At 37.6% G+C, this 13574-nt stretch overlaps 1 protein-coding gene across 3 annotated transcripts in view; it reads right to left on the reverse strand.

The window, feature by feature from the left end:
- The window catches only part of Fam204a (family with sequence similarity 204 member A), a 58947-nt gene extending 48976 nt beyond the window's left edge, over positions 1–9971 (reverse strand). Inside the window, exons 1-5 of one of the 3 annotated variants that reach the window (XR_003712318.1) lie at positions 9461–9607; positions 4169–4419; positions 3601–3688; positions 3441–3471; positions 3151–3250 (exon numbers count right to left, since the gene is read on the reverse strand). Coding sequence is in view for 2 of the 3 variants with exons in the window: in XM_028774567.1 (XP_028630400.1) it covers positions 3151–3250; positions 3441–3471; positions 3601–3688; positions 4169–4411 (462 nt within the window). In the remaining variant the exon portion in view is untranslated. Of the gene's footprint in view, positions 1–3150; positions 3251–3440; positions 3472–3600; positions 3689–4168; positions 4420–9460 lie in introns of all 3 variants that reach the window. The other 2 variants (XM_028774567.1, XM_028774577.1) reach the window with 2 other exon arrangements.
- Between the last annotated feature and the right edge of the window lie 3603 nt (positions 9972–13574).

Raw genomic sequence — 13574 nt, forward strand, 5'->3', positions numbered from 1 at the left:
CTAAAAGCATTATGTAAAACGTTCCCATAAGACAACAGCTGACCTCTAGTCAATAAAACTGTCCTACAGATGTCAAGAATACATCAACAGAAAACGTGTGTGTAGGATTTCTCCAGCCCTTGGCTTAGGGCTTCCTTGTGTACATCAGGGATTCCTTTTTATATGTGACTAAAGCTCTTTAAGCTCAACTATATCACAATGTATTTCTACATAAATCTAACTGCTAAATATTTATTTGGATAATATATCCAATCTCTAAAGTATAATATAAATAAATTACCTACTGAAATTTGTTTAATTTTGACTAAATTTAAATATCTAGGAGCAAAATGATGCAATTTTTCCATAGAGAAGAGGAAGGAGCAACATATAAATATAAAGCTAAGTTATATACTAAGAAGTCACATGTGATGATCTTATTTCATATATAAGTCATACAAAACTTAGTTAAGTTAAAAACTAAACTTACTTTAGAAAAACTCAGACTGGGGCAAATGACTTAAGTTTAAAGTCTTACATATTACCTGCTGTTTGTTTTTAAGCCAAGTAATACTAACCTTCTGCTTCTTCATCTATCTTAAGAGGCTAACATTGGCCCTCCCTATAGATATCATCACAGGATCATAAAAAAACACTGTGACTCTCACTCCACAAAATTCTCCCCAAACCTCTGTGCCTGCCTCCCGATTCGTTCAAGACAGTCAGGTTTTGATCTAATCTATGTACTAGAGTTCCACGTAAAGGTCAAAATGGAAAAAGTATTCTGCCACCAAAAAAACCCAAAAAACAAAAAACAAAAAAAACAAGTTTGAAAAAACCTAAAACCTAATCTATATAACAACACTTTCCTCTCATGAACAACTTTAAACAAACATCAGAGACAGTAATTCTAAACAAACAAACAAACAAATAAATAAAAGTACCCATAGTTTTCACGCCCAGTATGTCCATTTGACATACCCAGGACTACTTCAACAATGATGCTAACTTATAAAACTAAGTCGACTACGGAATACTTGAGACATTTATAGTGAAATGAATGAATAAAATCTACTCTTCAGAAATTCCCATGTAGACCTGAAATAATCATGCTTTGATTACAGCATGACTGACATCTATTACATCTGTATTTAATACAAAGAACATTTTAACACAGCACTGAATATTAGGAAGACTATATGTGAAAGAATTACCAGCGTCTCTACATTGTCTGGCAAGCAGGTGACAGCAGTGTTATAATACATATTCTGGGCTGAGCATCAGTTTGGCTTGGCAGGACTCCAAAGAAGGGTATGATAGACATGAGATTAAGAAGTTTTGTTTTGCTTTACTGTTCTTGAGGGTTGAGTGAAAACAAAATAAAAAGACTTTCTGGTAACAGATCAGCCTCTGCTCCAGAGAATAAAATTCTAGGCTGGAAATCCATATTTGTTTACACGGCACCAAGTGTCTGCACAGTTCTCACCAGATTCCTAAATATCTGCTGGACTTACATGTTTCAGAGCTTTTATCTCAGTATCGACATTTCGCTTTTACTTTTTTTAAAGTTTACTTACTTTGCTGGTCTCACAGTAGAAACCTCAGCAGGATCCCAAAAAGAAGCAGCATGTAAAAACCATGACCCCAACCTAAAGAGTGAGTGCAGGCTGCTGGCATGCAATTATACTCAACTCCCAAGAGACGATGAAGTCATTCAGCTGCACTAAATCCTTCCTTTCCTTTCATGCCTGCATTTACTTGTAGAATATTAAGCGCTGGCTAAATGTAAGCCTGGCCAGTAAACAGTTTCCCTGGTTAGAAGACCCCTAACTTTCCTCGATGGGTGTCATTTATGCAGAGGAATCTGCAGGAAGGGTCCAACTTACACAATGGATACACCTGTGGCTACAATCTGACAGACTCACAGCAATTTTTGTTAAACAGAGTTCACACTTTTAACTGCTGTTTTGACTTTTCTAGAAAGCATGTGAGGCAAAGTGCTAGGTGGTAAGATGGAGTTTCTTCAAATGATAGGATGAAAAATCCTTGTAACTCCATACAAACTCTAAATTCTACATGGATAAGAGCTAGTTGTATCTAGCCAGTACTGAGATTATACAACTTCAAACATATGGTAACAACAGAGTTGTCCTCTAACCCTAGTAGCACTGGATACTCATGCTTAGACTCTATCAATTCTGCCTCCCAACCTCGAATATGTGGTTTGTTTCTCCAGGGCCTGTCCTCATTTCCAGAGATTAACTTCTACAAGTATACACCACAAGCTCACACACTGCTCTGAGCCCCCACCACATTACAGTCATTAGTCACTCTGTTCTTGTGTTCTGATTAACACTCCTGCCCCAAAATGAGTTCTAAATAGGTTCTACTCTAAATCTTCTCTCCTCCTAACTTTTTTGCAATTTTCTAACTAGAATTATTGTATGTCATCACTTGAAAAAAAACTAATAATGCAAGGGTAAATACTTTCACATTAAAACTGCAAATTAGCACTCACACTTTTCTCTATCGTCATCAACACCGATCTCACTCAGGGCTGTTCTCTTGTGCCGAGTCTACTGTTCTCATTCACTTTCACTACATAACTACCTACCTACCTAATCTCCACCACAGTCAGGGAATCTTTACAGGAGTTAGATCATATCACTCTCTTAAAGGCCAAGTGCACTGTAAATAAAGCCCACTTCCTACATCTCTAAGGCCCCACCCATGTTTGGCAGTTCTACAGGATTGAGTCTTGACCTACCCTCCCCCTCCTCCTGACCTCACTCGAGCCAATTTAACCTTCTCACCAAGAAACAAACAGGTCTCACATTAGCCCTTCCTCTAAAGTCCTCACCTGTTTCAGTAGCCTCAGGCTGGTCACTAGGTAATGGCTCTCACCACCCTCCAAGTCTCAGAGAGATGGCTTCTTACAATAGCGTTCTTTCACAATCCAAGGCAAAGGGAGTGAGGTTCTCACAATATTTTTACAACTTACACTTCTGAACAGTTTTAAACTAGATAGCCACTTGTTTATCCAGGTACACATCAGGACATTTTAAGTTTCTAATTATATGAATTAATGAACTAGCATTTTAGGCATGGCTAATCAAAAATATGTCCTGTTAGCTAAGGTAGAATAATATAATAAATATAAAAGGTTCTTACCTTCTCAACTTTTTTCTGTTTAACAGGGGGTTCAAATCTATCATTGGCTCCGAAATACTGAGTAAGCTCTTTCCACTGGGTCTCACTTGAGGACTGCTCGCTGCAAGAAGATAAATCAACTCTGTGTACATAAATTATGGCTCTTTTTACTTTGTCTATTTTTAACTTGTTGCAATAATTACACTTCAATAACTACTTCTCATATCTGATCTTTACCAAAGATAAGTAGTACAGCAATCTAGAAAATTCCACAACACTGCTGAATAGTAACTACTTTAAAATCTACCTACCTGTGAGATTCGTTTTCATTCTTCAATTTGCCTAAAAGGAATTTAGAGTGTCAATACTTAATTATGCAGCTATTATTTTAAAATCATGTTTTAAGAAATTAACTCAATTAATCAACTTAAGAGTTAGCACAACTAACAACCTAAATTTAAAAATGAACACCTTTTTTGGAGCGTTTTCTTTTTTTCTGTCTGAATCTTGGCGTTGAATTTTTCTGTTCAGAATTTTTTTTATGCAATTCTTGAAATTTCTATGTAAAAAGAGAAAAGATGTATGTGTGTGTGCAGTGAAGATAAACATACAGTCTAAAAATGAACAGAGGTTTAAATAAAATCCTCATGCTCTGCCATTTCTAAAGATACCAACTGAGACTTCTGTTCTTGAGATACTTCAGTGCTCACAACTCTCAGTTGAATTGAGACATTCATTGGTTTTGATATAAGCTGCTTGATAATGGAGAATGAAGCTCAATAACTCACATAATTAAAGGAAGAAATAAAGGAATAAACTTATTTATCACGTTAGGTAGATAATCCTATGAAGTAGATAAATCCTATGAAGTTTTACTACTTCTACTTATGTAAAATAAAACTAGACTTGAGCTGGTATCCAACAGTAAAATATTCTGAGGCCCCGTCTGCTGTCTGTTGTATCCCAACATATTTTGCCCACAGCACAGAGAACACATGTATACATACATGCTTTCCTAACCACACAGAGGGAAACCTACATTCCACATGTTTAGGGGAATCCCAGAAGGACACTTCTCATACGCATCTGCGTCAGCCTGTGTTCCTGTCTCTGGCTGGTCTGCCGGGAAGTCTGACACTGCTGCCTTCGTACTGCTGCCAGTCTCTCCATCTTCCTGTAAATTAACTTCTGAAGGTTCTGGGTTCTCTAGTATGACTTCATCTTCAGAATTTGACTCAACATCGCTTTCATTTAGTCCAGGAGGTAACAGTCCACTCCACATCTTTTCTTCTAATAGGAGAAAGGGAAAAATGAATTCAAACTCTAATAGTAGCCATGGAAACTATTTTAGAACCACTAACAGATACCACAGGAGATCAATATGTCTGTCAATGATCTAGAGACAGCCAATTTAAATTTTAAAATCTAAAATAGGTTTTAAATTTAAAATGGATAAAACAGAACCTTGATTTTCTAAAGTATGGATTATTCTGCCTAAATAAAACTCAGTAAAGCACCCATGACTCAAGAATGTCAGTAAGAACTTAAAATAATATATTTTTCAAATTTTTATTTTGCTTTGTTGTTCTTTTACTAAGACAGGGTCTTACTCTAGAGTCTAGGCTGGCCAAGAATTTCTGAAGACCCTCCTGCTTCAGCCTCCTAAATGCTACAATTATACACATGAAGCATGACAGCTAATTTAAGGCTTAAAATACCATGCTTCTCACTGTCCCATAAAAGAACAAAATAAAAGTAGATGTGTCATCTACACCAAAGCATATATAACTTTCAAAAGGCATATTGTCTAAGAAGCAGGGAAACAAAGAAAAAACTAAGTTGTATATCTATGTTTTAAAGGGTATAGAGGTATGTGCCAACAAGATGGCTCAACAAGTAAAGGTACTTGCCACCAACCCTGACAACCTGAGTTCCACCGCACATGGTAGGTGAAAAACAACTCCTGAAAGATGTCTTCTGACCTCTACCTGTGTGCTATGGCACGGACATCCACACCCATAAACATATAATATATAAATGTAAAAAATATAATCAATAAATAAAAAGTGTGGAAGTAAAAAAGACATCCCTAGTTTTAAATTTTACACTGGTAAAATAAACCAAATGAAATATAAATCTAAAATTTAGCAAGCATATAGCTTTCTTGAGTAACAATAGTGTTTGGGAAATAAGTTCAGCATAGTATTTAGCATTATCTGTATTCCCCAATGATATAATCATTAAGTTTCATGAAAATGACTTTTAGAACTCGGGTAATCATGTCCAAGGATTATCAAAGTCTCATTTGATCTCCATAGTATAGCCTATTTTTCATACAACTGAGCCCAAACCTGTTGCACTTCTCATGGCTCATCATCAGTCGGAAGGAAGAACAGAAAGCTATCTTGCTAGATGTCCTGATTCTCTGCAGGTCACAGGCATGAGGATCTCTGCACTACTCTGAATTACACATTTCTTTTAAGGACCTCCTCAGATTTTAAGAAGCAGTGTTTTTGTGTTTTAGGACAGGTTTACCAGTATTTCATTTTCTGAAACATCCTCTTGCTTTTTAAGAAGACTCAACTGGACTCCTGACTCCAGTTCCACTAGAGGCAGAAGGAAATTACTTAACAACCCTGATCCTCAGTTTCTTCATCTGTAGCACAGGATAATTACACTGGTAGTCTGAGGCTTAAATGAGATACAACACTCAATAGTATTCAGGAGGTTCTAGGGGCTCAATAAATGTTTAGTGTTAAATGTTTTTGTTTTTTAAATAAACTTGAACTGCACATCGGAAAAAAAGGAAAAAAAAAAACGACAAATGTTCAGTAGTTCTTGCTATTATTTCCATAAGTATGAAATACATTTTATCACTCCTAATATAAAAGAAGAACCCAAAAGATACCTTTGAAGTTTCTAATATTTGTGGTGTTTCACTTATCAATCAACCTATACAAATCATGTTCCTCCCTGATCTCCAGTTTGCCATGAAGCTTTTCTAAATAAACCTGGTACTTGACCTTCTGAATAGAGCAACAAAACAAGAGGCAGATAATCAGACAATTAATGAAACTCAAATATTAATGTTTCTCATAAAGGTTTTTTCTAAACCACTGTGTATAATTTTCTATCCAGAATTTATGTTCAACTCAAAGTAGAAAGACCCCAAATTATATGTGTTTTGACTTATAAAACCTGCATCTCCCCATAAACTTGATCTGTAGGTTTTAAAAGACGAGATAAAGCAAGTCTTGAGTTATGCTGTAAAATATGCCAGCAAGGAGAACAGAGTAGTAAAGCATCTGCAACATCTTTAGGTTAATTATCTAGTTGAGAATATTAAAACTGTAACAAATTTCAGACATTTTTTAAGCATGCCTGGGGACTACTATAGGAGTACTACCCATGGTACTGCGTGCTAGATACTCTCCAAGAATTTAGGAACCAAAATACACAAAAGAGGAGAGAACCAGGAGCTTAACAGAACAGTATCTAGACCATGGCATGGAAAGGTCACTCAGCCTGGACCTTAGAGAGCATGGCAGACCTCTGTTTGAGTACATCTGGAATATCTAGAATATAATCCATATTCTAGGCATTCAAATGTGATTCCCCAACGAAGGCAGTCTCAGGGACCCTACAGATGCTGTAGTTTCTCATCAGTTTTCAGGCAGCTACCCAGTTTCATGGCTTTTTGAACTTTCTCAAAATTACTTCTATTGATTGCTGATATGGCATCCAAAACTGTTTTAATATAGCATTTTCCTGGCTCGATAGCTTCTTAAATGGACCTGAAGAAAAAGAAAAGTTAAAAGATCCTCCAAATCCATACTACAAAACTCAAATGAGGTTTTTTTTTTTCTTAACTCAGTCCCCTAAAACTCAAATAAGGTTTTTTTGTTTTTGTTTTTTCTTAAACCCAGTCCCTTAAAATCTTTAGTCACACATCAGTCTCCCACAATACTGGAAGAGGGGGTGGCACAAAACAAAAGAAAACAAAAACAGATGCAAAGGAGATTAAGCTTTCTGCTGATAAACACAGGTAACTGCTGGTAAGGAGCCTGCAAAGCAGAGCTGTCCAGTTAAGAAGCAGCTCAACTGTAAACCAGTCATTGTGGAGAGGATGACTAGTCATTTATGCCTTGGGCTCCTGTTTGAAAATACTGTCTTTCTATTCCCTGTATATACATGTCATTCATACATTTTCCAACTGGCGTCATATCTGGCCTCCTGTTGCTCCTATTTGGCATTCTCTGAAAGGTGATTATTTCTTTGAAGTGTCTCTTTCATTCCTTTCAGGGTATATGTCTTTATTTTAAGGTAGAACATCCTAGATCAGTCTCTGAGATTATTCACTCAGCCACTCTAAAAAGATGTGGAATACCAGACAAAAAGAAACTCAATTCTTCTATGTAGATTATAGCCAGGCCCACAGCACAGAAAATGAATTAACTTGTAAGCTTTCAGTTTTTAGGCTGTAACCCAGTATTTAATTTAATCATGCCCTCAAGGAAAATGTAAATGAGCCATATTCCTCCTTTTTTCTAAAGTTTGAAATATCATTTCTTCATTTCCTACACTCATCACCACTCAGTTAGGATTTATTCCATCTACAAACTATTTTGTGTACAACACGGGACATATCTTCTAGTTCTGGGCAGACATCACTTGCTATGAACTGAATGTATTTACATACTGTTCTATGTCTAAATACAGAAGGCTTTCTTTCACCCTTGAAAAACAACCATAGCCATTACTGAGCATACTTTGGCAGAAAACAATGCATTTAAAACAAAGTGGTTCAGCACCTGGTAATCTATGTTTTCTTACAAAGTTTTATAATGAAAGTACTGGAAGTCACTAAGCTAATTATCAGTATTTCTTTTTTTAATCAAATTATTTTACTTTTCCCTTGGTAGCATAGTACAATCTACCTTTAGAAAACCTAAAACCAGTAAAGCATTATTCTTCACCTGTTACCAGAGATGTTGACTATACATCTCATTCTTTATAAAAAATTTAAAAAGGGGTTTAGTAAATACCATCTCTCAAGATACAGAAACCATTGAGATTAAAAAAAATACCAATTATAAAAGTTCTAGTTTGGGTCAAGTCTGGAGATCACTAGGGGCAAAAATATAGTCTTGAAAGTCAGATGCCTTCCATCCTGCACAGTATTTGCCTGGGTCTCCATTCTTGCTAAACTCTAAAAGAAGGTATGATCAGATACCAGTGAGATGCCTCACACACACCTTTAAAATGTTTATGATCTTAATGGTCTCAGCATCCTAAATGCTCAGAGTTGCCTTACTCTTTATCAATATAAACACTGCTTCTCTACCTCACAAGATGAACAGTTTTCAGAAGCTCTGCACCGGGGCCACTGAAAAGGGCAGGAAACCAAATTACAACAAAAGGCAGAGAAGCAGTAGAAGAAAAACAAAGCAGATATGTCACAAAAACCAAGAGGCAGGCATTAATCCTCATCCTAACACTCATTAGAAATTAACAACAACCCTTTTTACACTGGCCAAAATCATTATGATCCACTTATGCCTGACGGTTTTAAATTATAAACTTTTAGAGGGCAAAGTTGGTGATGAATTCTTGGAGACAAAGATTTGGGAGACAGCCAAAACAGTGGTTCTAGCCTGTAATTATATGATTGGTAAAATTTACTAATAATTTTTTTCTGCGCTTTTTGCATATAAAAAAACAGGGAAGATATTATACTAAGCAACACACTGAGAGTCAGTCACATTTAGAGATTTGAGAAATGTATTTCTTGCCCACGGATTTGCTTACAAGCAATACCCAAAGGATAAAATCTATGCATCCAACAAATTTTCTGTCTCTACTATGCCAGAATTTAAACTGCATTTCCATCAAGTGACTGTCTTATGTATTCAATTTTAAATAGCTACAAACATCTATATTTAATCTTATTTGTAAAATAATTATAACCGCCATCCTCTAATCTATAAGAGCATAGTAATTTAGTTTCTGAACGTTGGAATTAGTTAACTGATGTACTTTTAGGCTTAAGATATCAATATTAATGTAAATGTCTTATTGTTAGAAAATGTGTCCCTTTTTCTCAAAACGACACAGAAAACACGAGGGAAGTCACGGGCCTGAGTTCAGATTTACTCCAAATCAACTGTTTACTCAAGCGGAACTTCTTTGCTTTTTATTTTCAAGGGTGGATGAGTTTTAATAAAAAAATGTTTACAGCCAAGGCCTGGAAACCACTTTTCCCCGAGACCCTCTCTACCTTGTGTGGAAAGATTTTAAACTATGCAATCCATGTCACTGTACAAATACTTACAAAGCTGAAGACAGAGAGGGTGGCTCTAAAAAGCACACCCCTTCTCGCTCGGCCGGGCTCGACAACCAGGAACTGTGCGGCACTCGCCGGGTGGGAGGCCGCACCACGTTCAGCTCTCGAGCCGCATCAGAATTCGCACCAGAACGCCGGCGGGGGAGCGAGTGGCGAGCCTCGCTCTGCTTAGCCGAAACCGCTATCCAGACGCGGCGAGTGCACCAGGAGCCCGCTTCCGTGCTCCTCGCTCGCCGCGGATGGGACGGCTACCTCCGACGCCCTCGGAGCCCGACGGGGCCCTCCCAAACCCAGTTTTCTCAGCCTGCCCCGGCGTCCGCACGGAAGATCTGCGAGGACGAGCCGCCCGGACTCCTGCGCTGCCCTCACTGCCTCGGAACACAACCCGACAGACCGCCGCGAATCCTGCCGCCAAGTCGCGCCGCGCGTAGCCGAACTTACCGGGGAGGAAACAGCGGCTCGGCGGCCATCTTAGAACCCCGCCAACATCGTGCCTTCTAATTGGCTCCGGCGGCTTAGCCAATCAGCTGAGGCCGTTCTGGCTCTGTGGTCGCCTAGGGAACAATCCGGGTTGTTTTAGCTCTTCCCCTAGGAGGAGGATATTGGGTTTTTGTTTTTATTTTTTGTTAGTTTGTTTTTCTCCTTTTTCTCACTTTGACCGAGCGTTATTTCTTTAAAAAGCTTTGTTCTTTCCTCGCTTTTTTCCTGTGCTGGTGAGCCTGGCTAAGGAAAGTGCTGACTTTGACGCCCACCTGAGTTCAGCAGAGAACTGTAGATGATCTCTTAAGGAATGCTTTGCTTCCTTCGCTTCCTTCGCTTCCTCGCCTCCCCTCACCCCCCCCCCAATCCCCCGCCTTTCCTATCTTTTTGCGTATATTTGAGTGTCCACTGTGTTCCAGGCCTCATGCAATTCTCAGCCTGATTCCTGTTCTCCGGGGACTTACCAATCTGGTTAACCGAATCGAATCCAGCCAAGCAACCTCTACTTGAAGTTTGTTTACCAGGCTAGCATAGTATATAGCCCCTTATGAGGGGTTTACAGGCGTGTAAATGAGGAAAAGACCAGAAATTTTCACCATGTGAAGACAGTAAATCCAGGCAATGATACGGGGATGAAGTAGGACCACTTCAGAAATGCTTCCATTTTCTGAAGTACTGTTCTGTAATCAGATTATGTTCCTATTTTCTTGTGATAGTTATGTAAGACGCTACAGGGCTGAGGGGGAGATCAGTGAAAACCTCTCTGAGCAAGCGGGAGAACCTGACTTCATTCCATCCTCAAAATCTGTATTTTAAAAGCCAGGGGTGGCAGCCAGCACTGAGGAGGCAGACAGACCGACTAGCCTACAGGCCAATGACCACAAAAGACAAGTGGACATCCGCTAAGGAACTACAGTTGGGAATTGTCTTCTGAACTCTATACATGTGCATTAGAACACACATATATGGCACATGCACACACGAAATATAAAGCCTTGAACAGGTTAAACAAAACTTAGGAAAATTAAACTTTGCAAAATTTATTTGAACAGCTGTTTCATGAATAGAGGAGTACTCTAACCCAGTCAAAGTTCAGAGTGTTCCATCAGTGAGCAAGCAATCTTTGCAGATTAAAAAAGGGAAAACAAACTGATATAATAGTGTGGTTGGTCATATCTTGGTATTTATCTTATGAAAATATGATCTGATCAGCTGTCATACTGACTGGCTAAAAGTCAACTACTATGACTAAGACTCAGCAACATGTTATAAGAACACTAACATACTCTTAAGTTAGGCTGCAGTTGAAGCTATTTAGTTATTCAAAGCCAAGAGTTAGTTGTAGACCAAACTTAATGCACACATTGCTTAACTTACAGTAATTTTCACATATTAACATTATGAACATGAACCTATTAAAATATTCTGACATTCAAAATTTTTGCTTATATTCAATAATGTGAATGGATTAAACATTATTGCATATTTAATCCTACTATTTAAACACACATTATACCCATGCATCATCCAATATCTTCTGGAAGATAGGCCAAGTGTTCGAAAATCCTAGTTTGATAAGTTTGCATGGTGGAAGGCAGATGATCCCTTTCAAGAATTCTTTGGTTTTAGAGAAAAGCAAAGCTGTCAGCAATTGCTGTGTCACTTTGCTGTGAGTTGCTATAACAAAATGCCACAGACTGGGTATCTTAATGCATTTCTTCAGCTCTGGATACTGTAAGGTCTGATAGCATGGTCTTTTCTTTTGGCTTGTAAACCACTACTAGCTCAGTGTGCTCACATGATCTCATTGGAACACAGTTTAGAGTTGTCTGGAGTCCTCATAAGGACACTAATGGGACCAGGCCAGAGACCCATCCTTTCGATTTTACTTAACTTACTCCCTTAGAGAGCCCATCTACAGATACAGGTCTGTGGTGGATTAAGGCTTCTACATGAATTTAAGGGAAAGAATACATCTACTCCCTAACAACCGCTAAAGGCAGAGATGTAACCAGAATAATGAGAGGGCAGGGAGGAAGCTATAATGTGGGGTAGAAAGAAATAATGTCAGCATGATTAGTCCCTAGTTAATTCTACATACATCCCATCCATGAATGCTCATTACTTACCCCATATGACTGTGCATTTGGTAGAACTGGAATAAAAATGCCAAAGATTTACAGTCTTAGCATATATATACATTTATATATGTATATAATTACATGTATATTCTTCCAAATGTTAATATGAAATGTCTTAAATACCCGCTTATGACACTAATAAAGTTTGATAATAAACATAAAGCCATATCTCGGATTTCTGTTCCAGTTCAAGCCACGAGGCTGTCAGCTTCTACATATTATGTTTTGCAAGTTTCCTAAGGAAACCGTCAGTGATTTGATTTATTTTAATCAATAAATTTATCTTCCCTCCAGAAAAATTCCTACTCTGGAAACCTGCCAAGCCATGTGTTTTGTGAATGAAATACTTGTATTTTTGAGATTTCAGTGAAACATAGATTTGTTGAATACTTTTTAGTAAATCATGGTGAAATATGCCATGCAGCTAGTGAATTGTGCTGGAATTGTATTGCATCTGGCACTGATTTCAAGCATGTAAGTTTCATTTAGATTTCTCATATCTTCAAGAACACAAAGCAGTTTTTCTCTGCCAAGGAACATTAAGGTTTATGAACAGTTTTCCCTCATATTTAATATTTTTAGTACAGAGATTATAAGTCACACCCATGATATAAAGATGAATTGTGGAATTCTTTTTGGTAACTGCTAAGTCTCTGATTGATGGAAATGTTCTCCAAATATAATGAAGTCCCTCAACTATTTCTCATTTGGATAAAATGAATACAACTTTGTTGAACATGTAATAAACGTGCTTCTTGCTGAAACTGAGAAAGAATAATTAGCTTTTTTCTATACAAAGTACTTCTTTTTCAAAATTGCAAAAATATGGTCTCCTGACTTATGTAGAGAAATTGAAACCAGAGAGTTCTAAATCTCATAATTGTGTTGCTATTCATCATGATCGAGAAATGACAATTTATCTGATTTTTTTTACATTTGCAGAGAAAAACATAAACAATGTTAAGGCTTCCAAGAATACAATTAACAACCCACACTATGATATCAGCAAGAACTGACATCTGAGGAAAGAAATTTTCTGTAATATAGGGTATTGATGAATACCTTATAACAAGGAGCACATTTTCCTTATTTTTCATGCCTAATACTTTCAAATTCTTCAGGTCTAATGAGGAAAGACAACAGAAGAGGGAAGATTAAGGAGTATTTGAGTATATTTTATCTTTAGTATCTTACAAAGCTCTATGACGTAGGTATATGTGCATTCTTTTTATAAATAAGAGTTGAGGTAAACTGTCTAAGCCACACATCTGGTGATGTGCAGAACCAAGATAAGGCATACAAAGTTAACTGAGGACACAATGAACTCGCTGGATACTGAGTGTCTGCTTCCCCCAACTGTTAAATACTGCCTCCTCATTAGAGAAGATTCCTTAGAAATCCCAGCGCAGAATAGTCAAAAGTGTAGACATCTGAAATGATCACTGCAATGGCATATCCAGTGAGATCTCATGAAAAGAGAA

Source organism: Grammomys surdaster, unplaced genomic scaffold (assembly GCF_004785775.1).
Source record: "Grammomys surdaster isolate TR1022 unplaced genomic scaffold, NIH_TR_1.0 66, whole genome shotgun sequence".
In the NCBI taxonomy this organism is placed as follows: domain Eukaryota; kingdom Metazoa; phylum Chordata; class Mammalia; order Rodentia; family Muridae; genus Grammomys; species Grammomys surdaster.